Source organism: Rhinolophus sinicus, chromosome 17 (assembly GCF_057876585.1).
Source record: "Rhinolophus sinicus isolate RSI-liver-muscle chromosome 17, RSI-T2T, whole genome shotgun sequence".
Taxonomy (NCBI): domain Eukaryota; kingdom Metazoa; phylum Chordata; class Mammalia; order Chiroptera; family Rhinolophidae; genus Rhinolophus; species Rhinolophus sinicus.
The window spans coordinates 109,709,062-109,736,630 of NC_142517.1; the positions used below are offsets into that span (position 1 = coordinate 109,709,062).

Here is a 27,569-nt window from a genome sequence, read left to right on the forward strand (position 1 = left end):
GTACTTTGCCCAAGGTCACACAGTCTTCCGTGTCAGGGCCAGCAGTTACTCCAGTCTCCTGACTCATTACATCACTCGCCCAGCTTCCTCTCCGCGGGACCACTGCAGCCGCGTTCCTCTGACCGCCTGTCTGTTCCCTTCTGGCCACCAGGGGGCGCTTGCTAAACACAGCCCAGATCACTGACTCTCTTGCTCCGACCCGGTGCGCGGCTCCCTGCTGCATCCGAAAGGAAGCCGCCTGGTTTCCGTCTGGTCCTCTCGGCTGTCAGACCCCGCCTCCTCTCCCCTACACTCCGGACTACGCATATTCCCTTCCCCGTTTTTTCCTGAGGTACACTCCTTCTGGAGCACCCTCCCCTTCCTGCCCCTTCCAGGCCCAGCCTCTCCCGTCTCCGATCTCCGCCACTTCTTCCCCACGGTTTGGGGCTCTAAGGCTGTGCTGCCCCATTCTCTATGACAGTTGCCAGGCCACTGAGGCCCATCCCAAGCATTCGGTTGGTGCTGAGTCAATGTGTGCTGCGGGATGAGGGGTGCCGCGGGCAGGCCCGGATCCTCCTCCCAAAACTGTAAGGAACGCGTGTCCTGCAGGGGACTTAGAGAGGCGTGGTTCCAGAGGGGCGCGCGCAGCCCTGGAACGCTGTGCGACTCGGGGCCAATGGCTGCCCACTCTGAGCCCCATTCTTCTCATCTGTGAACTGGAGAGGCTTAGGGGAAGGAGGCTGGGCATTGCCGGCGGGGGCTGCGGTTCTCGGTGGGAGGGGCCAGGGGACTTGGCCTGAGGCTGCATTTACTAGGTGTTTATTTAGGTGTCTTGGGGAGTCTAAGGGACGTGCTGGGGCCAGAGTGCCTGCTCCAAAGCGCCTGGGTTGTACGTACCCGGCATCCGGGGCCCACCGCTCCACGCTCCCTCAACACACCGAGACGCGGGTGACGCCCGCGGCTAGAGCACCGGCGTCCCCCTCCTCCAACTTTCGAAGGGGGGAAACTGAGGCGGGGCGCGGAGAGGCCACAGCCAAGGTCACGGCGCGCGGGTGGCGGAGCCGCCAGGCGGGCCGGGCGCGGGCTCCAGATCCTGGGTGCGGGCTCCGGCTCCGGAGCGTCCCTGCTCTTCCACCCCGCGCTTGGCCAGCCTCGGAGACACCGCAAGCTCGGCAGCTGCAGGCGGACCCGCGAGGTAGGAGGTGGGCCGGCGAGGCATTGGCGCGGCGGCGGCTGGTGCGATGCGGGACCCGCGAGGGCTGCGGCCCGAGATCCCCTCAGCCGAGAGCCTGCAACTCCGCCCCCGAGGCCGCGGCTGCACCGACGCGCGGGCGGCTCTCGGGAACCTCGGAGGGGGAGGGGGATCGCGGGCGGCTTTGCAGAGCCGGGCCCCGGAGGAGGTTACGAGGCCACAGTCGTGGGGACGACACAAGTGGCGCGGGGTTGTGGGGCTGGGGACTAGAGGCCGCCAGGCTCTCGGATATGGGGAACCGGCCTACGGAGGCCTGGGCGCGCCGACGCCGGTCTCTCTGAGCTGGGGCTCTGCGAGTGTCGCTCTGCGGTGAGGTTGCAGGAGATTTAGCCTCCTCCGCTATGCGAAACCTTGCGAACGCTGAAGGCGCAGTCTTGATGGGAGGAGGCCTCAGGGTGCTCCATCTCTGCGTCTATGCAGTTGGTTGCCTCCCTGGGGCGGGGAACGTGAATCCAGGCCCGAAGGGTCGCGGGACAAAGCAGCCCTTCCTCCCCGCACTCCCTCCCTGCTCCCGCCTCCCCGCGGAGAAGTCCCGCTGCCAAGTCCGGGGTGGGGATCCTGCGGGCGGGGGACCAAGGCATCTCAGGAATTCGCTGGGAGGCAGATAGACGCTGTAGAGACGGAGTGTCGAGCTTCGGCCGTGCTGGAGGGACAGGATCCGAATCCTACCATACCCCTGACCCCCTTCGTGACCTTGGGCAGTCCTTCTTACTAACACGTGGCCAAGAAGCTGGTTCTTAGTCCTGGTCGGACCGTCCTACAGGTCAGACCCCCAGGCAGCCGGAGTCGGTTTAGGCAACCGTGCTGGAAGCTGGAATAACCACAGCAATCTCCTGACCCTGTCCCAAGTGGGACAGGAAGCAGCAGGAGGCAGAGAAGTGATGGGGCTGTTTTAGGGGTCAGGACTGTCTCACCTGCTAGCCTGAGCTGGGACCCTTGTGGGCCAGGGGCTTACAGTATGGGAAACCCCTGCCATGCCCAGAACAGGCTGCTCTTGGGCTGTGAGGGGGCAGGGACCTTTGGCAGAGGTGAGTCAAGGCTGTCTTCCCCCCACCCAGTCACGGGGGTAGTCCCCTCCCTTGTCTGACAGGCAGTTGCCACTTTAAACTGCCAAGCTCTCAGCTGTCACAGCTGATCTGTTCCTGAAACAAATGGAGCAGAAAGACAACAGTGGGTGTCCCCTCCCCTGGTCTGTCCACGAGATGACGCTCCGCTCTGCCTGGTCAGCTTTGTGCGTTTTGCTCTGGTCGTTCTCCACATCCTCCATAACTGGTAGGGGCTGGGTACTCATTCTAGACTAGGAGTCTGCTTGTGCCCTCTGAGGAGTCACTGCTCCACTCTTGTCAGTCCCCACCACAGAATGCACATGCCACCCTGTGAAGCCCCCTCAGAGCAGGCCACGCCCTCTGGGCACCCTCCCCTGCCCCCAACATTATACCTGGCTCCTCACTTTGGCGGTTCAGAGGTAAGCCTCTGAACTTACTTATGGCCAGAGCCCAGCAGTTGAGTTCAGAAGAAGAGAAGAGAAACAGCCCCAGGACCTGTCAGCACTGGAGGGAGCATCCTGGGGTCTATTCCCTGTTAGAGATGGGGAAACAGGCTTGAGAGAGGCAGGGACAAGTGCAAAGTCACACAGCATCATACTGTTTGTTCCCAGTTCTCCAGCAATCCAGCCATCCCTGGGGAGCCCCTGTCTAGGGAACACTCAGAAGACTCAGTGTTCCCCACAGAGGTCCCTGCAGTGGAGGGACAAGGAAGAGGGCTGGTGCCCTCCTCTGTGGGGGACTTTGGCTCCTGCACAGTTTGCGAACATTAAGTAATTTGGGATCTCATGACCAGAGTTGCCACCCTCTCTCAAGGGTGCTCAAAGGGCCCATCGCTGCCTGCCCTTCCAGCCACTGCTCTAACAAGCCTACCCTTCCCTGCCCTGCTGGCCCAACCACCCTCATGGTGTTAGTCATGCCCTTCCCCATTGTGTAGAGGACAGTGCCAAGCCTAAACCAGAACGGGGAACCACTGAGTCCTTAGCTTTCCTCCACACCAGTGTCCTAATTCTTGGGGTGAGGGGTAAGCTAAGCACCTAGGCATCCCTAGCCAAGAAGACCATGCCGTCCTCTGTTCTTGTGCTAAGCACCCCTTCTCCAGGGTGTGCAAGTTGAGCTGAAGACTAACTGGTCAGGGAGGCTGTGCATCTGGAGGGTTGAGCAGATGTCTCATCACACCACACTGGTCCTTCGTAATTAGGGGGTAGGGAGTGGGGTTGCTTGCTCCTATCAGGAGGTGTTTCTTGCATGAAAGAGGCTGGGTGAAGGCCTAGCCTGTTGGTGAGCTCCGTGTGTACTGGGGTCCCTCACACCACCATTGCTCAGACATGGTGTGCACTGCCATGCTGAAGTGTGACTCACACCTGCTTCAGGGAGCAGTGTCTCTAGTGCCCACAGCCTGCCCGCTGCGCCCAGCCTTACCCTGTGTTGGCACCTGCAGAAATGCACACCCCATCTTGCCACTTGGGAACCGCTTTCTTCCTCATCACTTTCATCCTGCACCATCCTGGTACCACTGTCACTGGACAGAGGAGCAGTGTACAGGAGCCCAGGTAGGACTGACATTACACCCCTGGCGAGAGGCCAGTCTTAAAATCCCCGCCCTGGGCCACAGTGGAGCTACAATGGCAACTGCCAACTTGGAAAAGAAGGATGCAGGCAGCCAAGTTCCCAGTGACTCTTTGAAGAACTGTGTGTACTGTGTTTCCCGAAAATAAGACCCAGCTGGACCATTAGCTCTAATGTGTCTTTTGGAGCAAAAATTAATATAAGACCTGATCTTATTTTAATATAAGACCGGGTATAATATAATATAATATAATACCCGGTCTTATATTAATTTTTGCTCCAAAAGATGCATTAGAGCTGATGGTCCGGCTAGGTCTTATTTTCGGGGAAACACAGTATGTGGTCTTCTGATTCAACACGTTCGCAATTCAAGCCAGCAAACATTTTTTTAAGCATGTGCTCCTCTATGCCAGACTCTGTTGTGGATGGCTGTCACATATATTATCCCATTTCAGCTGCAAAACCACAAGCCCATCCATGAATGTGTGTGAAGCTTCTAGAAGCATAATATTAAAACAATGATGTCAACCCCACAGGCCAGCAGTGCAGTCCCTCACCAACCACTGTTGATCAGCCCTTTCAGAGCCACACAGGAGAGTGTCCAGACACCCTCAGGGGGCGATTCCTCTGAAAGGAGTGCTCAGACCCAACTGAGCAGAGTCCAGACTGAGCCACATCCATCCATCAGTGTCTGCAGTGGGACTTGGAATACTGCACACGAGCTTGGGCCTCACAACCTCTTTGGAAGGCAATCCCAGGCTGTACTGTGTCCCATTGCACTGGGACGACACAGTCTCTGAGGGCAGCATGGTGGCTGAGGTACCTCCTCGTCCCTAGCACCAGGGGCTAATAGGAGTTTTTGTTTGTGCTCAACTGAGCTGAATCCAAGCCAGAAACGAGCAACCTTACAAGGCAGTGAGTTCCCTCTCTCACTGGCGGTCTGCAAACTGAGGCCGGGGTGAGGATTCCTGTATCTCAAGTCATTTTAGCTCCAAGATTCCCAGAGCTAAATGATTTTTTTAAAAATTATTGTCTGACGACTTGGTGAAAGCTATCAGGATGGTAATATAGGTTCTTACAAATGCTAAGTGTCAGGGTATTTTAATAAAACCGGTTGCCTGGGGGGTATTATGGGGACATTTCATTGTTCAGCGCATTCAGAGCCAAACTAGGACCAAGTTTTGAACTCAGCCAAGGGTCCTGAGGATTTGGTATGAAGTGAAACAGGAAGGAAGTTGAGTGTCTTGTGACAAGTCAATGAGCAGCTGCTGCAGTCACTGTCATCCATACCAACTTGGGAAACTTGGAGGTCCGAGAGCTGAACTCTGTCATTCAGCAAATTCCTTCCCCTCCCTGAGCCGAAGGAGTTTGGAAGAGACTGGAGAATACTTTTGAAGTTATAATCAGCACCCAGAAAGGTTGGGGGGCTGGAAGGGTAGGGAGACAGGAGGGGCTGACGTGTGCAGGTCCTGATAGTCTCAGCTGTGTGGGCCCGCTGAGGGGTCGCCTGCCTCAGGACTAGGTTCACATCCCAGCTCTCAGCATTCTAGCTCTGTGACCTTGGACAAATCACCAGACCTCCCTGAGCCTCAGTTTTCTCCTCTTTAAAATGGAGGTGATGATAGTGACAACCTCCTAAGGCAGTTATGAAGATAATTCTGTGAAAGTGTCAATGTCATATACCGTGTTTTCCCGAAAATAAGACCTAACTGGAAAAGAGGCCCTAGCATGTTTTTCAGGATGACATCTCCCAACATAAGCCCTAATGCGTCTTTTGGAGCAAAAATTAATATAAGACCCGGTCTTATTTTTGGGAAAACACAGTAGTTATTTTTCATTTTATCCTTTGGGGATATCATAGGAGCCATTAAGTATTTCTAGGACCTCAAAGTCCAAATAGAAATGTCAGCTCCATTCATTTACTCATTCAACAAATGTTTATGGAGCGCCTGCCATGATGCCACAGAAGCAAAAACAGACAAAAGCCATTCTCTCCGGGAGCTCTTCTTCTAATACCAGGAGACCTCCACTGAATAAGTTAAGCAAAGAAAAGAATCTCAGAGAGTGCCAAGTCCTAAACAGAAGCTGGCTGTGGTTGATGTGAACGGGCTTTGCAGTGGAAGGGCTTTCACGGGGAAGAGCAGAGAGGCCTGGTTTGGGCTCCCTGACACCTGAGTCCCAGTCCTGGCCCTGCTGGCTTCCAAATTTGCTGTTCCACTTTGGGCAAGTTCCTTTCTGTCTGTGATCCTGGGTTCTTGTCTGTGAAATGAGAGTGGGAGGAGCCCTTCCAGCTCAGAAGTCTAGTGTGGCTGGGGTGGTTGTCATGTCAAGGCTACACCACCTGGTGGCGCTACAGTCACAGGTTGGGGTCCCTGCTGACCTCGCTGCCCTATACCACGTGTACCGAAATGTGATATGTAACCTGTCACATAGAAAGGTGGAAAGACATAGTGTCCTTGTTCTCACTGTCTTACCACCTTTCTGAAAAACATCTTAGAATGTAATTTTGTTTTTCTTATTTTTGAACTCAATAAATAGACTTAGGCTATAGATATTTGTTTGGGTCTGGCTACTTTTGCTCAATTGTGGCTGTATGACTCTTTCAGTTGTGAGTAGCTGTATTTTGCCCTTGTCACTGCTGTATCATATTCCGTTGTAGCACTAGGCCACAGTTCATTTATCCAGTCTATTATGATGACATGTGGGGTGTTTCCCGTCCGGGACAGCCCATAAACCTGTAGTGCCCAAGCACACATGGCATGAACCTCTCTAGGGCATATACCTATATGCCTCCAATGGGCTTGGGGGGGTGTAAGGTGTGTGCTTGTCAGCTTCACAGAGCAGTGCCACACTGTGGCCATCCCACCCCCTGCTGGCACTCTCTTGCCAGTCTGTCATACATGTTCGCCCTGGGGCTGTGTAATGCTTTCTCACTGTGGTTTCCTTTACATTTCCCTGATTGCTGATGAGGTTGGGCATTTTTTGTATACTTACTGGTCATTGGGATTTCCTCTTTGGTGAAGTGCCTGTTCGAGTCTTTACCCATATGGGACTGTTTTCTTATTTTCTTGTTGACTTGGAGAATTCTTTAGGTATTCCAGGTTTTAGTCTTTCATCAATTGTATATGTTGTAAACATCTTGCTTATTTCACTTATAGTGGAGTCATGAGATGAATGTCTTAATTTCAGGGTTCCTAATTTAAGTAGTCATCTATCTTTCACTTTATTATTATTAATGTTTTGTGTTTTAAGGAATTTTGTCCTATCTTCTGGTCATGAAGACTCGCCTACTTTCACTGTTCCCATTAGGTCTTTAATCTACCTGCAACTGATTTTCATTTATGGTGTGACATAAGGGACCCATTCCTCTCTCTCTCTCTCTCTCTCTCTCTCTTTCTCACACACACACTCCCACACTCACTCACTCACTTCCCCAGACAGCCCAGAATCATTTGGTTAGAAGTGTGTCCTTTCCTCACCCCCACCCCCTCCCCCATGTACCCATCCTTCTCCCAGGCAGGCAGGAGCCCAGGACTGAAGGCTGTGGGCTGGAAGACCAGCAGGAGTGTGGTTATCAAGGACAGCCCCTGAGGGCAGGGTGGACAGCCCTCCCCCACTGGACCAGTTGCTGCTCCTGACAAACAGGTCTGTGGGGCTATGGTCTGTCACGTGTCTGGCTGGCACTGGCTGCCTTGAGGATTAAGCAGGGGCTCAGGGCTTATGACCTGAACTGCCCACTGCACAGGCCACAGGAGGGCAGAGGGAGCGCATCTGCGTGGGCCACAGAGGAGGCCCCTAAGGCCAGCGAGGCTGTGCTATTTGTGGCAGGAGGCACACACCCAGGGCACTGGACCAAGGTAAGAGAGAGCCAGGATGGTCCCTGGCTGTGTCTTCCCTGCTCAGCTCTGGGTACCTGTGTCTGTAAAAGAAATGACCCCTCCCAATTTCTTTCCATCTGGGTCTGTTTGGGGCAGCCAAGAGTCAGGAGTGGCCCTCTGGGGAGGGCTATAGCCTGTAGCAAAGACATGCCAGGTCTCTGGCCCCCATTCAAGCCCACAAGACCACCGGCATTCTGCCCACCTGCTCCTGAGGGGCCCTTTGCCCATTTCAGTGTCCAGGACCTGCCCACTGGTGTGTGAGGAGTCACTTCCAGCCTCCAATCTGCCCTCCAGACCTTGGTGACTTTCCCCCAGCAGTGGGCAGTAACTGACCTGGCAGGAGGCAGCCTTCCTGCTCCTGGAGCCATCAGGGCACGGAGGGAGTATGTACTGAGCACTTTCCATGTGCCAGCTACCTCACCTTTCCATCTTTACTTCTGCCTTGCAGTATGTATAATAGATGAGGAAATTGAGGCTCAGGGAGGGGCTGTGGTCCAGCTGGGCCTCGGCCAGGAGGATGGGGAAGTCCTCTAGGATCTCAGCTGTCTGCCTTCGTGACCCCAGAAGTTGCAGGCTATGCTCCACCCTCGCCGAATTCCTTCGGGCTTGCTGCCCCTGCTCCTTGGGCTCCCTGGGGCGCTGAGATCTCCGGTCCCTGAGGGGCCAGAAGCGAGAGCCAGTGCTTCTGGGCCCAGCTCAGCTTAGCTAGTGACTGGGACTTAAGCTCCGTCTCCTTGTGTGTGCAGTGGGACGGGGACAATAATTATACCCACCTCTTCAGGTCACCCTGAGGCTGAAATGCAACCTGCACAAAAGGGCTGCAAACATGGCTGTCTCCCAGGAAGTACTCAGGAAATCTCATCTTTCGTTTTTATAGGGAAGGTCAATATTGAATTCCCTTCGCCCTATGAAATTCCTGTCTTTCCTTCCTTCCTGGGCTTTTAATTTATGTTGTTATTACTATAAGCAAATATCTGCTTAGAAAATAAAAGCACATGGTAAAAATGTTCAACATTGTAAGAATATACAATGAAAACTACATCTGCACCCACCCTTTCCCCAGAGCAAACATGAAAAGCAATTTTGGGGCATCTGGTCATATATCCCTTCCCCCATCCCATTGTAAAGAAAACACCCAGCAGCTTGCTCTGTCCCCCCTGTGACTTCCCTCTGGGCCTACTCGGGCGAGAGCCCGAGCTGCTGCCTCCTTCCAGAGGCACAATATTTGTGGACGCTGGCACCAGATTTTCCTTGTCAGCAGGACAGAGGGAGGCTGCAGCCTGGCACAGGGCAAACGGGGGGTTGTTGAGCAGCAAAGAACGGTCCCTCTGTGCCCAGTGAAGGCCCAAGTTGGAGACCAGCTCCCCCTCCTCCCCACTCTAACAGATCTGGGCCTGGATTGAGGGTGGAGCCTGGGGACCTGGCTCAGGCCCAGCCTGGCTGCCAGCTGGCCATTGGGTGACCTTGAGCCTGCCCGCGCCTCCGCCTGGCTCCTGACTCAGGACAGGAACCTAGGGCATGTGGTGGCCTCAGTGAGAGAACTGAGGGTCTGTCCCCTTCAGGACCCAAGCACGCCACACATCACCCATCCCATCTGGGCTTAAAGCTCATGACGTGGGCTGAGGTTTTCACCACTTTCCTGTTAAGCTTTGATGTTGTTCTGTGAGGCAACTGAAGTCAGTGCTAAGTCTTGTTGACATTTTCTTTGTGAGCCTTGTGCCTCCTGGACCTGCTGGTGTCTTATCTCTGCCACAGAAATCTCCCAGAGGGCTGAGGGCAGGACTTTAACTCTCTCAGGGTCTAAGAAAAGAAAAGTGGTAGGTGGCTACATGTGGCTACATGTCCTGCACACATGACTATAAGGCCTCGCCAGAAGGGCTCCCTGCCCCCTTGAAGGAAGAGCAGGATCTACGATTGATGTCAGGAGGATGGCCAGGACCAAGAGTCACAGTCACCCAGTGGGGCAGAGCTCCAGGTGTTTCCAGTGTAGTTATTCAGGTTGCACACTGTACAAGAGCAGTGGGCAAAGGAAGAATGCACTCTTGCCAAGTTGTGGGCCTGAAAGACTGTGTCCACCAGAAGAGGGCGCCCTTTACAAACACACACAGGGCCTGTGGTGGATGCAGGTGGTGGAGCCAACCTTGAGCATGCTCACTGGCAGAGGAGAGGTGCCTGGGCATGAGGGGGTGTCTTTCACAGTTATGTGGTCTTCCTGTGCTCAGTTTTCTAGAATCTCCCACCAGGACCCTGCTGGTAATTCCCGAGAAAGAAAACTACGAAACCCTTCTCCATCTGTGTGAGCAGCTTGAGTAGACCCAGTTGGGTGAATACTCAGGAAAAACTGGACCATATGCCTGGCTTTAGGGGCCACAGAATGGCTTGGCGCAAATCATACCTAGGTCCACATCTCAGCTCTAGCTTTTCCTGGCTGTCTACTCCTGGTCAGGATACCTCTGCACAAACCCTCCACTTTATCATCTCTTAATATTCCCCAGAGCTCAAGTATGAAGGACCTTTGCGTCTGTGCCTGGCACCTTGGAGAGTGAACAGTGTATTTATGAAGGCATGCTAATTTGGGACAGGGACTCCCATGAAACACGCATCATTCATTTAATCCACAAACATTTCTTGAGCACCTATGATGTGCCGGGCACGGTGCTGGGGCTGAAACTCAATGGTGAGTATAACAGACATGAGCTGTATCCTCACGGAGCTTCCAGGGAAGGACAGGGAAACACGCCCGTGCACAGCAGCAGCCATGCGCTGGGAGGAATCGCTCCGTGGTGCCTGCGAAGAAGGCAGGCAGCTTGTCTGAAGGAGCTGAGACCTGAAGTTGAAGTCAGGGTCTAGTAGGTGAAGAGAGAGATGTGTGGACTTGGCTGAGGGAACAGCATGTGCAAAGGCCCAGGGGCAGGAGCCAACTTACTGGATATGAGGTTGGAGCAGAGTGGTGAGGGCCGAGATAGGCAGAGGCCAAATCCACAGGGGTCTGTGGGTATGGAAAGGAGTTTGGTGCTTCTGTCTTAAGCAGTGAGGAGCCAGGGTTTGAAACAAGGCAGTGACGTGTTGTTAGATTGAAATGTTTTTGAAATTGGTTTGAGCTTTGGCTCTGCTTCCTGATCCAGCTGCCCTCCATCCGTATGACAAGGAGGGTCGGGGAGAAGGGTGTCTTAGGTTGTTCAGGCAGGAAGAAGGTTTGAATGAGGAAGCTTGGGGTGGGGTACAGAGACTGGCTCAGCCGTTGTTCTCTGGGCACCTGGCCCCAAGCCGGGGCATCTGCCTGCTCTCTTGGGGCTAGAGAGGCCAGACTGCAGTTCTCCAGCAGGGCAACCGGTAGTGCCAGGCCCCCAGCGGTGACTGATGGGCTGAACCAGCTGGAGTCAGCCCAGTGAGAGGTGGGCTGGGGACCACTGTGGTCAGTCCAAGGCCAGGCCAAGCTTCCCCCTGCTCCCCACTGCACCCAGACCACTGGTTTGGTGGCTCCAGCCTGCAGTTGTCACCACCCTGTCTTTCGTCTCCTCTGAGGACTACTCCATCCGCTGTGCCATGAGTTGTCTTTTTTTTTTTACACAGATTTTTTTTTTTTAATTTATTGGGGTGACAATTGTTAGTAAAATTACATAGATTTCAGGTGTACAATTCTGTGTTACATCATCTATAAATCCCATTGTGTGTTCACCACCCAGAGTCAGTTCTTCTTCCATCACCATATATTTGAACCCCCTTACCCTCATCTCCCACCCTCCACCTGAGTTGTCTTTTTAAGCTGATCTAAATTTGCTGCTAAGCTCGACCTGGGGGCAGCTGAGTGAAACCACCCTTTGCAGGGGAGTGCTTAGGTCCAGACCTCATCTCTTCAGCCTCGGGTCAGTGAAATGCAGGTTATGAAGTCCCTGGTATGCATAAAGCACACAGTGAGTGCCTAACAAGTGTTAGCCTGGCCAGGGCATGACGCAGGAGGCCTTCACAGCCCAGTAGAGTCCCTTCCCCTGCTCCACAGTGGCCCCTGCACCTGGCACCAGAGCTAAAACACAGAGATGCCAATGTGTATTGAGTGAAGAAGCACCTTCCCGACCAGAGGCTGAGTCCCAAAGTAGAACCTCTCAGCAGTTATGCCATCCGTGTGCCATCTTGCATCTTGGGCAAATGGCTTGGTCCTTCTGAGCTCGTCCCTACTGTAAAATGTGGATGGTGCCTTGTCTGTGGTTGGGAGGGTCGCAGACACCCTGTGTGAGCCCCATGGCGCAACTGGCACAGAATCAGTGCTCCAGAAATGGCATCCACTGCCACTGCTAGTATAAGTAAGCCTCCCTGCCATGAAACTACCTGTGGTCACTGAGGGAGACCAAGGAGCAGAAGCTAGAGCCTTGATTGCAAGCAGCATACAGCAGCCTCGCTGACTAAAGCAAGAGGGAATTACTGGAAGGTAGTGTCCCGAGACTGTCCAGGAAAAATGGGAAGCAATCCTAGAACAGGGCCCCTTCTGAGGGCAGGAGGCAGGACCCACCAGGAAGGCTGCCCACTTGTTCCTGTGTGGGTGCCTGAAGACAGGGCCGAGCCCCACGAGAGGCCCACTGAGTGCAACTGCCATAAGGACGAGGCCCGCTGCAGGAAGGGACAGGAGGGACCCTAGAAGAGGAAATGACCTGGAGGAAAACAACTGAGGCCCATGTCTAGCACCCCCACTCCTGGCTTTCCCTCTCCATACAGTGGTGTATTTATTAGATGTGGATTACTCTTAATAATTACTGCAGACATAGCTGAGATATTGAACAAGTTGTTGTATGCCTGTAATTCCAAATTGCATTTCTAACACTAAGGGGGTTTCCAAACCTTGATGTCTTTGCTACTGACACGTAAATGACAGTCATATGTGGAAATTGTGAGAGAGACAAACGTTGTGTGTGGATTGTTGCATAAGTCATGCTAATTGTGGGTCCACTGTGGGAACCTGCAGGGCCCAGTCTGGATCTTGCAGTTTACACTTATTTTGTGGGGTTGGGTTCTCTTACTGGCCCAAAGCCCACTTGGTGCAGAGGCTCCCAAACTTTTCATGCATGGACCTGCAGGTGGGAGTCCCAGCTCTGCCATGACCAGCTGAGTGGCCTTGAGTTGTGCCATTTAACCTCTGTGTCTCAGTTTCCGTGTGGTCTAAATAATAGGACTTGATAACTGATTCCACGAGATAGCTCTCCGCACTTGTCTGGTGTGCAGGACGTGCTCTCTGGGGCCTGCCCTCCTCTCTTCATAGTGCAGGAGGTGCCAGGTCTTGTTCCGAACCACAGGGGACAGGACCTTGACCACTCCCCAGCCCGCCCCAGCCACAGGTGGCGGTGAAAACATAAGATGCTTGAGGGTGTTTTTTCTTGCTGCACAAAGTGTGTTCTCGGACCCCTGCTACCCACCAAGCAGGGTTTCTGGATGGATGAGACCCAGGCCCTAGTGGGTGTGAACTGACTTCAGGCATTCAGTGACGGGGAAGATGCCCCAGTGCTCGCTCAGCCCTCTGATTACATCCCGACCAAAGTGTCCGTTGGGCTAATATGTCTTTAACACCTCTTTATCACTCTAAGAAAGGCTTAATCATATTTCTTTATTTTATAGGAAGTAATACAATCACAGGGTTCAACAGCTAAAGATATAAAAGGGTACACAGTGAACAGTGAGCTACCCTCCCAGCCCTGTTCCAGTTCTCCCAGAAGTAACCACTGTCCAGGATATTGTGTGCATATATCAACGTGTGTGTGTGTGTGTGTGTGCACGCGCGCGTGTGCTCTCCCCCCATCTTCTTTTACCCAAATACAGCATTCATCACCGTACTTTTTTCACTTAGTGATACATCCTGTATCTTGCTCCCTATCAGGATATGAAAAGCATCCTTCTGTTTTATGGCTGCCTTCCGTAAATGGATTCTCTATACTACTTGCTAATCTCTGTTTTAAACAAAGGCCCTCAAGCACAGGCCTTTTGCTGATAACAGAATCCAAGCAGTATTTTATAACAGTCTTTTAGTATTGGTGATTTATTTTTATGGGAAAACTCAATTTATGCTTAGTGAGACTGGTTTCTTATTGATGGAACAGATATAAAGTCTCCCTCATAGAAAGAGTAGCATTAATTGGTATACAGTGCTTTTGGTCCTTGGGAAAACTAACCTGGGGATAAATCCAGGCCACTTCTGCTGACTGCAGCCCCCTACACACACACCCATAGGACGAAGCCCCTACTTAACCCTCTGGCTTCCTTCTTCATAGCTTATCTGTCCCCACACTTCACGATTCACATATGTTCAGAACTACGATTATATTTTCCCAAGCTCCCCAAGACTTTGACCATGCCATTCCCTGTACATGCAGTGCCCTTCTCCTGCTGGGTCACTCAGTGAATTCCCATTCATGCCACAAATCCCAAGATAGGTGTTACCTCCTCCAGAAAGACTTCCCTGATGGCCACCCCCACGAGCTCACAGTCGTTCCTGTCTCTATGCCAGGTTGCTCCCATGATGGCACTGACCACCCATATTAGTGCCCTGGCATATGCAGGGATTCTCAAACTGCAGCAGGCATCAGAATCAGCTTGATGGTGAGAATTTGCATTTCAAATGATTCCCAACTGGGACTGTGGCCACTGCTGTTCCTGGGACCACATTTTGAGAACCACTGGTGGAGTGGAAAGAACGTAGGCTGAGTGTCAGTGTACCTGGGTTCTAATCCCAGCTCCATCATTAATGGGGTATGTGTCTTTGAGCAAATTACATACCCTCTCTGGGCTTCAGGGCCTCTGTGATAAACTGGGATGCAAACTCAGCTGGCAGAGCTGCTGTCGAGAGGCAGCTCTCAATTGATGAAGGGCTGGCATCATCAAATGAGAGCTGCCTCCAGTCCCCTGACCCACTGAGCTTCCGTAGTGTAGGACCCACCTCTGATGCAGCAGACATCAGAATCAGTTTGATGGTGAGAATTTGCATTTCAAATGATTCCCTCTCTGCATCCTCTGAGATACCTAGTCAGGACCTGACACACAGTAGGTGGCCAGGTTGAACACATTCAGGAACGCACATGTTCTCAGTTATAGATTTATTCAAATAATGAGTCAGATGTCACATGTACCCCACCTCTGTTAGTTCTGAAACAGTGGAGTCAGGGCAAGCTGCTTGAAGCCTTCCTCCCACTGAGGCAAAAGAAGGTGTTGTTTAAATCAATCACATAAAGAAGATGGCACAGGACAATGTTTAACCCACTTAAGAGAAGCTGTTGTTTTAGGAGCACTTAGCAGGATCCGTTTGTGAAACGGGTGTTCCCAGCACTTGTTGTAAATGAACAGACTATTCATAGAGGCCCACTGGGGCCTTGGCTGGCACCCCCTGGGTGCCACTCTGCAGTGTGAAGGCACTTCTTAAGGGTAAGCGAGATACTTCCCTAACAGCCCCTTAAAACATGGACCCAGCCCTGCCATGTGACTGAAATCAGTGACGCCAGATGGAAGCCCTTGCAGCTTTCCGTATGTATTTTTTTCTAGGTTCCCTCAATTTCCCCACTCCTTTTAATGCAGATGGCTCCCAGTTTAAGCAAAGTTACTAGAAAAGAAACCCAAATATGTCAAGGATGGTCATTTGTGTTGCCAAAGGGATTCCTCTTTTTTTTTTTTTTTTTTTTTAATAAAATCTTTAGCTGACAGGTTCTTTTAAGTACTGGGCATGCTGGAGATAAGAATTGATGTTTTCGTGAAACAGCTTCACCTGGCCCTTCCATAATCTATGGTGTATGGAGAGGGGTATTGGCTCAGAGTAAGACGAGGGTGAGGCTGGGGAGCAGGGAGGAGGCCTGCGATTCCCTTCCCGACTCATGTGTCTTGCCCGACCCCTGTAGTTGTCCCTGAGCCAGAATGAATGTGGTTCAACAAAATTCATCCATTTATCTGATATTTTTTGAGCAGCTACTGCAGACCAGGCACCATCTGTGTGTTGGGATACAGTGGTCAGCAAAGTCTCCTTCACAGAGCTTCCTCCTGGTAGACGAGACAGACAGTAAACAAGTTAACAAGTAATTAAGCAAGATAAAAATATAAGCTGGTGAGATGGGCTTGAAAGGGAGTTAAATGAGATCAAGAGATGTGGGTATGGCTTACCTGGGGAACCCGGGGAGGGGCCTCAGAAGAAGTGGCAGAGAACAGTCCACCGGCCCTCCTTGGGACATGTATCGCTGTCTCAGAGCTCTTCAAGTGTAGGGCCTGTCTCCTTCCCAGACTATAGGTGGGGCTTGGAACTGTGGAACTTAATTAATCCCTGGTCCCAAGCTCCTCAAGGGGTTCATAACAAGGGGCCCTCTGAGCGTGGGCTCAGCCCTGGGATGGGTTTGTTGAAGGAGGAATGGGAGACGCAGGCAGCCGGGGAAGAGAAAGAGCAAAATCCAGGACTACCCCAGATGTGACCCCACCAGGACCTCTGAGGCAGCCTCAGCAGAGCTGGCAGAAGCCTTGCATCCTTCCTGGGGTGGCCACTGCTGTTCCCTTTCTGCTTTGCCCTAGCTGCATTCCATTCCAAAGGGGAAGTGGGCATTCCCAGGCAGAGACTCGGGATTTGTGAAGGAGTTCCAGGAGCAGACTGCGTGGGCATTGATGGACATTGGGGGGCAGAGTGCATGCCGAAGGCCCAGCACTTGATATGCCACTTAAGTATTTACAAACTCACAGATACGCATTGCTATTCATTCCCATTTTACAGAAGAGGAAACTGAGGTTCAGAGGGGCGATGCCCAAGGCCACACTGCCAATCTAGGGACAGAGCCAGGAGTCTGACTCCACAGCCAGTGGGGGCAGGGAGGGTCTGATTTTGCTTTTGTCATTTCTATCGTATCAACCAGGAGGGGAGACTGTCCCCTGCAGCGGTCTTCTTGGAGCTGGACCTTGAACACCAAAGGGAATACTGTTATAAGCACTTGGGACTCAGACAGACCTGGGTTCAAATCCTTCACTTAAGCTGTTTGCCCTTAAACAAATTCCTTAACCTTTCTGAGCCTCAGTTTCTATTTCTGGATCATAGGATGAGGATAATAAGAATAGTACTGATTTTAGAAGGTCCTTGTGAGGCATAAATGAGATGGCACATGTAAAGCACTTAGTACAGAGCCTGTGCTCAGTAAGCTCCTTGTGTAGGGGGAGAAGGGACAAGTCTGGCTTCATGAATGTAATACGTCCACGGTTTGGGGGCCAAATGGACCTATGCTCAAATCCCTGTGTTGCCTTAGGCAAATTACTCCACGTCTCTGAGCCTCAGTTTATCTGTAAAATGGAGGGTTGTTGAGGATTAAATTCAATCAGTTCGGTAAAGTGCCTGGTTCAGAGTATATGCCCGTGAGAGATGGTCATGACTCTGCGAGAGAGGTAACAGCCCCCAGGCTTAAGGAAGAGGCACAAAGAGGCAGGGAGGTAAGAAAGGAGACTCAGAAGGCTGGTGTACTTGCCCAAGATGCAAGTTCACAGCCAGGCGCAGGGGCCTGGGGTTTTGATACCAATGTCTGGCCCAAGCCGTCCTAGCCAAGCAGTCCCAGTCTGGGATGGAGCATCTGGTAGGAAAAGCACTTCCTCATTCAACACACCTTGGCTCCTCTTGTATGTTAACTCCGGTGAGAGGTGCGGGACTGCTGGCTCTAAAGGCCTCCGGGGTGCCTGGCTCTGGCTAGGCAGTTGTGAGTGTCATTGCCAAGCCTCACTCCATTCTGCAAGGAAGGTCTGTCCGCCCTTTGTGGGTGAAGGCACTGAGGTCCTGGGAAGCTGGGTGATTTGCCCAAGGTCACATGGGGTAGGGGTGTGTGGGGGGGATATCTGTCCAGACCTATTGGGCACAGGCCTCCCTCTTCCATTTGCGGCGGAGAATTAGGGTGGCTTGGGCTCCATCTCAGGCAGAGAGAGTGGGCACAGAGAGGCCAACCTGAAACAGCCTGGAGCCATTTTCCTTGAGCTGTCCCTGAGGGAGGGCTGAACCCACTCAGTATAAGCATTGTGGGTCTTCCCTAAGGATCTGGTGGTGACTTCCTTATGCCACCAACCAGGAAAAGGAGGGTTGAGTATGAGAGGCTGAAGTGGGGGCACTTTTGATTGTATCTGGGGCTGGCAGGGCAGCCTGATGGGAAGTGTGATGAACTGTGATTTGTGTGGGGGTGAGGATCAGGAACGAGCCCTTCTCCGGTGAAGGCAATAGCTCAGCTTTTCCTTCTACATTTCTTCTTGGTGTCTGGCCATTTCCCATCCACTTTAATAGATTCAAGAACTCAAGTAGCCACACTTCAGAAGCCACAGGTCTGTTCTCCACAGGCCCTGCCCCTTGGGCTCCAGAACAAGCAGTCCAATTCACCTGGCTAGGCCCAGCAGAGGGACTCAGAAAAATGGGGTATGCCCACTGACGGGCCAGACTGGGAAGGGATGTGGTGAGAACATTATGATCTGTGGCTTCCACCACCCTCTTCCTTCACTGTTACAACAAAACATCATCCTCTGGGTGGCCAGGGTTGTAGCGGGCAGTGGCACTGGGACCTGGAAGCGTGGAGTGCTCTGGGGATCCAGGCTAGGAGGGCTTCTTGGAGGAGGCGATCATTACTGGCTGTTTTGTTTACTTGGTCAATCACTGAGCACACATCACATGCTGGGTTTTTCAGAGCTCCCACAGAGCCACCATCTATCTCTACCCAGGGGGGATTTTGTTGCTCCGTGCATTGGACCCTGTGTTCTAACACTGTGGTTCTGTTGCTGCAGCACCTCCCTGAGGGTCTCTCCCATGCCTTCACAGGCTGTATTAATCCATTTGTCAACTATTGGCATAATAACAACTGCATCATTCATTTATCATTCATTTCAAGACCACAGGAAAACAACATCCTCATACCTCAAACCACGATGGTTCCCTGGCTCCGTGGCTTCCTTTGTCAGAACAGTGGGGAAGGAGCTATGGAAAGGAAGGCAGAGGACGAAGTCTAGGCTGTGTGTCAGCATGACTTGGGGAAGGGCTCCCCACTCTTTAGGCCTCAGGTTCGTTGTATGAATGATGAGCAGGTAGCACTGGTTAACTCCTTCTGCTCTAAAGCTATAGCATGTGCTAACATTAAGGCCACTTTAATCTCACTGTTACAATCCAGGTCATGGCCAACCCAAGTGCTGTTGAGTTTTCTGTGGTTGGGACTCAGTTCCCCTGGTGCTGTGACAGCTGTGCCAGTTATGTGAAGCAGTGACAGCGTCAGGGCGCCACTGAGATGAGAGGGTAGATAGTGATGGAGAGCCATTGTCCCAGCCCTTGAGGTGTCCACAGGTCGGTGAGGAGGAGTGGGGGCACTAAGGGATGCTTCAAAGAGAAGGTGACATTTGGGCTGGTCCTTGAAAGTTGAGTAGGAGTTTGTCAAGCAGATAAAGAGAGCAACCCAGGAAGTGGGAAATAAGCAAAGGCACTGGGACGGAAACACGCCTGATGCATTCTGGGAGGAGCTATATTGTAGAGATGGTAGCTGGGAGTGAGGCTGGAAAGAGAGTCAGGAGCTGGATGACAACCAAGGTAGTGCCCGAGCAGGTAAATGGCCCTACACTCTCGTTCCAGATAAACAGCCCCCAGCCTCCCACAGTAAGTTATGCCAACGTCATTTAGTTTACGTTGTTTAGTATGATCAGAGAAGTCCATGATTTGCAAGTGGTTTTTATTAAAAATGATGGAAATTGAAAAAGTGACTTGGCACTTACTAAGAACAGCTTTATTTTATTCATTTATTTTTAATTCAAGTTTATTGGGGTGACAATGGTTAGTAAAGTTACATAGGTTTCAGGTGTACAATTCTGTATTACATCATCTATAAATCCCATTGTGTGTTCAGCACCCAGAGTCAGTTCTCCTTCCATCACCATATATTCGATCCCCCTTACCCTCATCTCCCACCCCCCACCCCCCTTACCCTCTGGCAACCACTAAACTGTTGTCTGTATCTATGAGTTTTTGTTTCTCATTTGTTTGTCTTGTTCTTTTGTTGTTTTTGGTTCATATTCCACATATCAGTGCAATCATATGTTTCCCTGCTTTCTCTAGAACAGCTTTATTTATCTGGATAATTTCTCTTCTGGGGACTAATTAGCTTCCCTTAGATGTTACTCCAGAGAATTCTATGTTCTGCACTGCTGTTTCTGGTTTTTTATGGCATCCAACACTTACACGAATAAGTTCCATTGTGTATGGAACCTACAACTGCCCCACGCCCAGGCTGTGTGCTGCACTGTCTACGCCCCTGCTGCGCCACCCAGCAGTGAGGACCGGTGGCCTGGGCCAGTGTCCATGCTTCTAGTACCTGGCCACACACCCCAGGGTTCAGCCCTTCACCTCTCTGGGCCTTGGTTTGTAAAACTAGGGGTTGGGCTGGAGGGATGATCACAGAGCTCCCTCCTAGACCCAGCATTCTGGCTGTGCTGTGGGGGTGTCTGTTTCAGTGTTATGAAGTGTCACATAGTAATGACGGGCACCGAGAGGGAAGCTGGAATGGGCTGCAATGCAACTCCAGTTGATTTGCATGGTTGTCAGTAAGACACAGCCTGCTTAAAAGACAAGGAAACTGGAGTGGCCAGACAGGCAGCTTAAGTACAATCTAGAATTGGGGTCTCTGTGGACTGGCTCTGGCGGGCTTCACAGCCTCCTAGAAAATGCTAGAAGATGCTACCCTGTTTCCCCGAAAATAAGACCTAGCCGGACCATCAGCTCTAATGCACCTTTTGGAGCAAAAATTAATATAAGACTCAAATTATATGTTATATTATAAGACCTGGTCTTATATTATAGTAAAATAAGACTGGATCTTATATTAATTTTTGCTCCAAAAGGTACATTAGAGCTGATGGTCTGGCTAGGTCTTATTTTGGGGGGAAAACGGTAGAAGACCTCCAGTCCCTTGGATTACCATGTCTTGTATTGATTTCTTTATTTCACTGGCGTTTTTTTCCCTTAATGTAATAAACACTTGTTTAAAATTTTGAGAACTATACAAAGGCATAGAGTGAAAAGTCTTCCTCTTTCTCTCCTCTGTCCCAACTAGATCTCCAGCTTAGAGGGCAGAGGCCCATTCTCAAGAATCTCTGGAACCCTCAGTTTCCCTTCTCAGAGGAAACCACTGGTGCCTGTTTCTTGGGTCTCCTTTAATAAATAGTCTTATGTTATCCTATATAAGAACCACTAGTTCTATAGCTTGTAAATACATTTCATATTTTCCTGGACTTTTTTACGTTAGTGTTGTCTCTCAGCTCTTTTCCTGTAAGTGTGTACGTGTGATGCTGCTGCCACCTTTTTGACACAGGACTCCACTGATGGGTGCACCACTGTTTCCTTACCCAGCCCCATTGAGGAGCGTTGTGCATTTCCTCCTCTATGTTCTGCTCTTACAAACAACTAGCATACGCAGATCTAAGTCTTCATGCACGCGGGTAGCTAGATTTGTAGAATTCGTTCCTAACAGTGAATCACCCCATCTTGTAGCCATCTTGTCTGAGGGCCACCTGGCCCGGCCCTGTTGTTTTCATTACCAGCTTTCCCATGATGTTCAGATTCTGCTATTTCCAGATCTTGTCCTTGGGGCCTGAGCCAGGGCACCGGGGGTCAGGCTGAAAGGGCAGGGCATTCTCTGGGGTAGCTGGAGCCAATGAGAAACTAATTCAGGGGAGCTTCATTTATTTCAGGGTTGGCAAAATTTTTCTGTGGAGAGCTAGATAAAGGCCATGCGTCTCTATTGCAACTGTTCAGTTTTTTCTGTTGTTGTAGCACAAAAGTATCCATATGTAAGTGAATGGGTGTGACTCTGTTCCAATAAAATTTTATTTAAGAAAGCAGGCAGTGGGCTGAATTTGGCTCTCAGGCCTTAGTTTTCCAACCTTTGATTTAGTCAACTGCTGGGCACCTCTGTGTCCCTGGCCTCACAGTAGGCATGGCGGACACTACAGAGACTGGCATGGGCCCAACTCACCCAGCAGGGACAGTATAGCTCATAGCTGTGATGAGAGAGCAAGTGCAGAGTAACCGAGAGTGTATGTAAAAGAGGAGTTTCTAACTTGAACTAACGGCTGGGTGGGGTGGTTTTCTGGGAGAAATGACATTGAAAGTGAAACCCGAAGTCCTGGCCATGAGCTAGGCATAGTGGGGTTCTGAAGGAAGTTTAGTATTGCTGGACGTGTGGCACGCATGAAGGGGGCGTGATGAAGGGCAAGGGCTGGAGAGGTGAACCAGCCCACAAGGTCAGCCATGTGGAGAGGCTGGCCTTCGTCCTGACAGTTCTGGGAGAGGGACTGCAAAGGTTGGCCTTTGGGGGAGTGCCACATGGGGACTGTGGGAGACAGGAGGCGGTCAGGAGCCTGGGGAGGGGATAAAGTCGGGTGTAGCTTGTGAAATGGCCCAAGGCAAGCAACTCAGGACTAAAACCCAGGACAACACAGTGGGACTAAACATTTTCATGGGTTTTGTTTGCATCCTACAACCTTGTACATGGGCTCCTACTCATCCCTCAAGGCCCAGCCCAAATGTCCCTTTATCTTTGGAGCCTCTCATAGGGCAGAGTTATAGAGAATTATAGGCTCCTTCCTCCAAACTATCATGACATCATACTGGGGGGGACACTTGCCACAACATTGTCTTCCCCATTTGGGCCTCAGAAGACAGGCACAGAGCACGCACTAATAAATGCTTGCTAAATTAAATTAAACAGCAAGGTGAATTAGCCAGGGTTAAGGAAACTGAGACTCAGAAGGCTAAAGAATTTGCCCAAATGGTACATGAACAAATTTTTCCCAGTCTAGTCATTTCAGCAGAAAAATTGTCTTTCTCTGCCTCTCCTGGCTGGAAGTTTTCTCACTCACCTCATGATTTGATAAATTATTAATCTGTGAGGCAGTTAACTGAGCAGAAGCAAGAGGCACACTTTGCAGGAAGATAAGACAAGAGAGGTAGAGGCATTTGGTTTCCAGGGACTCCATCCTCTGGTGTTCCAAATGCTAACAGGGAAATTCACTCCCTTCTTCTAAATCCCAGCTGGAACAATGTCTCCAAGACCATACTGACGAGGCCCTGGGCCTGGAGAAGTGCCTGAAATTCTTGGAGAATCAGGTTGTGAGGCTGTTGGAGCCTGTCTGGAGGGCTCCAGCAGCTGGGCTGGGGAATTCTCTTGGCTCCATTTATTGCAGCCTATTTTTAGAGGGCAGTTGAAGCTGAGGTGGGAGTTTTCCACCTGCCCCCTGCCCCCAAACAGGACTATAACAGCCCTATTCCCTCCCAGCTCCCCCCACCCACCAACCAGGGTGCAGGATGTGACCACAGTCTTTGAACTTTGTGGCTCAGTGGTCTTCTCACTCTAGAACTCCATGTGTTGGTGCTTTTGTCTATCTCCGTGACTCTGGCCATCTTAGTGGCGAGAGGTGATACCTCACTGTTTTGATCTGTACTTCCCTGATGACTAGTGATGTTGAGCATCTTTTCATGTGTTAGTGGCCATTCATATGTCTTCTCTGGAGAAATGTCCATTCCGACCCTTTACCCATTTTTAAATTGGGTTATTTGCCTTTTTATTATTGAGTTGTAAATGTTCTTTATATAGTACTGATACTAGACCCTTATCAGATTTGTGTCTTGCAAATACTTTCTCCTATTCAGTGTCTTTATTTTTAAAGTAGCAAAGAAAACATCAGAAGCGAAGAGGAAGAATGTGGAAATGGGCAGTGAGGGCAGCACTGAATTCTTGCCCAGCTTCTTGCCTGGATACCCTGGTGCACTAAGTTGTCTCTCCGGACTTTCCCATGGGACAAGCTGGACCAACCCCGTCCTCTTTCTTCACTGTCCCCCACCCCAGCCCAGTTTCCCCATCTGGGAATAACACTCACCAGGCCCTTTGCACCACCCCCTGCAAATTAAAGATTCAAAAGGGCACAAGATGATGTCCTTGCCTTAGTGACTTCCTGCAGCTTCCTGACTCCCGCAGAACAGCCAGCTGCCTGGCCCTCCAGGAGATGGACTTGCAGGTGGGACAGCCCAGGACAGGTGGGGTTTTGATTGTATCTATGTATGCTTGATGTCTCCCAACCACGTTTGGGCATTCCACAAGTGTGGGTGCTGTGCACTGTGGCTGCCTTCATGAAGCCCAAGGACAGATAATAAACATGTAAATATGCAAATTGAGAACAGCAAGACATGATTGCTTATAGTAGGGAGAGCTGAGCAGCCTGGGAGAGGAGAGAGAAGGTGAGTTAGTTAACCCTCTTAGTTAACGCAGTTAAATGGAGCCTCAGTTTACTCTTCTGAAAAATGGGGCCAGTAATAACTCCACCTACGTCACAGTGTTGTCTTGAGGATTAAATATCAGTAAAGAGCTCTAAGATACTAAATTAGTACTACTTTAAGCCTGCAATGGGAGTCCGAATGTTGTCTCTGAGCGAGGGAAGGGCTTAGGGGCAAAAGAAGCTGCTTCCATTAGATCCTCACCAAAAAGTCCCCCAAAGCGTGTCCCCAGCCTCAGGACGGGACCTATTCCTTTCTCTGGGGCAGGAGTATCAGAGCCTCAGTACTAGACCATCTGGGACAGCAAGGGCCCAGTTTTATAAACTGAGGCCAAAGTCAGGATTGGCTCCACCAGCGGAGAAGGCTACAGTTTGCTAGCTTAGGGTTTTGTATTTGTTGTGCACGTTGGGGAGGAAGATATGGATATTGGGGATATCTGTGCTGGAGGAGTGCGCAGTCCTCCCAGAAAAGGGCCTAGCTTGCAGGGACACTGGAGGCTGTAACCTGAGAATGCCGACCCTGCCCTAGTCACCCACCTAGTCCTGCAGCTCTGCGTGGCCCCGCCCCTTTCTGCCCCGCCTCCTGCGCTCCCCCCCCCCCGCGGCTCCGCCTCCCTGCCCCGCCCCTTACCCCGCCCCTCCCGGGCCACATTCCTCCGGCCCGGCCTCCGGTTGCGCCCGGCGGAGGAAGGGTTCGGCTCGGCTGGCCTGGGGCTCGGACTTGGGCCGGGAGCAGCAGGAACTGGCAGGCACTGGTGGTGTTTCAAGGTGGTCGCGTGGCGGGTGGTCAGGTCTCCTGGTCGGGTGTAGGCCCCCAGAACCCGCAGCCCGTGGCGGGAGTAGGCGGCGCTCCGCTGGGCCTGGGTCCCGGGCGTCCGGCCCCGCCAGCTCCCGCCGCAGCCACCATGTGGTGCCTACATTGCAACTCTGAGCGGACCCAGTCCTTGCTGGAGCTGGAGCTTGACTGCGGGTAAGGGCTCCGGGCGGGGCCGGGGTGGGCGCGGGGGCTCGGGCGAGAGGGCTGCGGGGAGGGGCTGAAGGCGCATCGGCTGGCGGGGCGGGGCCCGGGGTGGCGTGGGGTGCCCGCAGCACCCGACACTGCACACTCGCCTGCAGTGTGTTGTGGGTTTGTGAGCAAGCCTGGCTCTGCGTTCTGTTGTGTGATGGTTTGTTAGAGACGGCCGGGGACATAACTGTGTGTGCGGGAGAGAAGCTGTACAGAATGGGTGTGTGAGAGTGAGAGACTGTCAGGACCAGTGCCTGTGTGTGAGAGGGAGGAGGGGAGCGGGATGCAGTGTGTCTGCGTTAGTGTGTGTGTGTCAACCAGACACAGGGTCTGAGTCTGTGTGTGTGAGAAAAGATGCTGTCAGTACAGGGAGTGTGTGTGTGCTCACACTTGTCAGCGACTATTGGAATGGGAGCTTGTGTGGGGGTGAGTTTACGTGGGAAAAACCGATGGGAGTTGGTATCTGGTGCGAGAGCAATTGGTGGGGAGTTCCCAAGCGGGAGCGTGGCCAGTAGGCCTGGAGGTTGTGTCTGGTTGCAGGTGGGCCAAAGGCTGACAGGGAGTCCTCCTGGAGGCCTGTTGGGGGGAGACCTTACTCCTGTGTCTGGGGTTATGTGTCTGCTCTGTCAGGGGAGACCCCTGGCATGTGTGCGATGCTGAGGTGCTGAGGGGCTGTGGGGAGGTGGTCCAGCTGTGCTCCCCAGTGGGGCCCCTGGGAATGCACATGGGCGCCTGAAGCCAGGAAGGCTGAGTTCTGTGTGGCTGCTGTTGTGGCTGTGAAGGGACCGCTGGTGGGATTGGGGTGTTTGTTTATGTACACCTGGTATAGGCAGGAATGGAGTCTGAGTGCGTGCATGTGTCCCAGAGACCAACCCTCTTCTGCTTCTGGGTTGTGGGTGGCTGTCTGAGCATCCAAGGGCTGATATTTATGGAGAGAAGGAGAGTGTGTATGTGCTGGGAATATCGATTTTCTGGCTCTGCTCGCTAGCACAGCTGCCCTGAGCTGTCTGCAGGCCGCTTGGAGGAGCAGGGCTATGGGTTGGAGGGGATTTGTTGACAAGCTGGTTTGGCTTGTGTCAGGCCCCCTGGGGGGAGGCCCACCTGCAACCATTTGATCTTTGAGTTCAAAATTCTGCAGCCTGTGTCTGGTAGTTGCACTGAGAACATGTGTGTGTTCCCCTCTGCCCGCCTCCTCACTCCAGGGGCCCGGAACTCTGGGCATGAAGTATCATGGAGGGTTGTGAGGGTGGGGTTCCCAAAGACCCATGGCTCTTTGCCTCTGGGGCGAAGGCTGAGCAAGCTGCAGCTGTAGGGCCAGCTGTCTGGAATCGGTGGATCAGTCTGAGAATGAGGGTCATGATATGCACACCCCGCACGTGCCACTGCCTTATGCAGCTGTCCCATCTGGTGCTGCGCTGGCTTCCTTGTCCTTGTGGTACTGGCATCCCCATATTGCAGGGGAGAAAACTAAGGTTGAGTGTTCAGTCTCGTAGGCACCAAGGCTCCATGGTTTATTGAGAGTGCCTGCTGTGTACAGTCCCTGCTCTGGGCACTGGGGACACAGTAGTTCACCCTTCGGCCTCAGAGCAGGTGGGTTACATTTGCTCCCGAGTGCCTGGGATGTGGTTCTGAAGGAAGCTTGGCCTGTGGAGGCTCACCCAGGAGAGCTAGGAGCTCCCTACACTGGCCAGTTTGCCCTCATCCAGAGTCCTTCCAGCTGACCATCTCCCCCTCTCTAAACTCTGAAAGCACCCGGCATACTCCAGGGACCTCCACCCTCAGTGTGTAACGGTCCAAGACGCCCTTTCTGGGCACAGCACGCTGTCCTGGGAGCAGAAGCTTCTCTAACGGCATGTGCTTGCAGCTCCCGATGCTTTGCCCTTTGGGCCCCTAGGCCACCCGGGTGTCTCCCTACCTGCCCTTTCTAAATGGGTACATTCAGGTAAGGAATCTAGTGAGTTGAGCAGAATATTACAAGGAGAGCCTGAAATAGAACCCAGACATTCTGATGGAGGGCCTCTGGAGGACCCTGCCAGCCTTGCCAGGATTTTCAGGCTTTTGCTCAAGGAAGTCTGCTATGAACTAGTTGTGCTAATATTTACACAGCTTCAGTTCATAAACATGGACAGGACTGACATCTCTGCATAGTCAAATACCGTGTTTCCCCGAAAACAAGACCTAACCGGAAAAGAAGCCCTAGCATGTTTTTCAGGATGACATCCCCTGAACATAAGCCCTAATGCATCTTTTGGAGCAAAACTTAATATAAGACCTGGTCTTATTTTGGGGGAAACACGGTAGTGAAATGAATGGGCAAATAGATGTTTCTGGAAGGGAGTGAATGGGGATGTCTGCTCAGGGAGCTCAGTGTGTGCGTATGCGTGTGTGTATGGGTGTTATCTGGCTGGACTCGATAGAACATGGCATCATTCTTTGCCAGAAGAGTCCAGGGCGCTCCGAGAGGCAAACAGACTTTGTTTCAAATCCCAGCTCAGCCCTGTGAGTTTATGCAAGTTACCATACTCCTCTGAGCCTTGGCCTGCCCCTGGGTGAAAGGGAATGATAGATAA

At 52.0% G+C, this 27,569-nt stretch overlaps 1 protein-coding gene across 20 annotated transcripts in view; it reads left to right on the forward strand.

The window, feature by feature from the left end:
- IQSEC1 (IQ motif and Sec7 domain ArfGEF 1) overlaps positions 1 to 27,569 on the forward strand; it is a 486,955-nt gene that overhangs the window by 380,967 nt on the left and 78,419 nt on the right. Inside the window, exon 1 of one of the 20 annotated variants that reach the window (XM_074334246.2) lies at positions 189 to 331. The exons of 14 other annotated variants lie outside the window; for them this stretch is intronic. Coding sequence is in view for 4 of the 6 variants with exons in the window: in XM_074334171.2 (XP_074190272.1) it covers positions 454 to 566 (113 nt within the window). In the remaining 2 variants the exon portion in view is untranslated. Of the gene's footprint in view, positions 1 to 188; positions 332 to 362; positions 567 to 705; positions 1,175 to 24,632; positions 24,964 to 27,569 lie in introns of those variants that run through there. 5 more of the 20 variants (XM_074334186.2, XM_074334171.2, XM_074334236.2 and 2 more) reach the window with 5 other exon arrangements.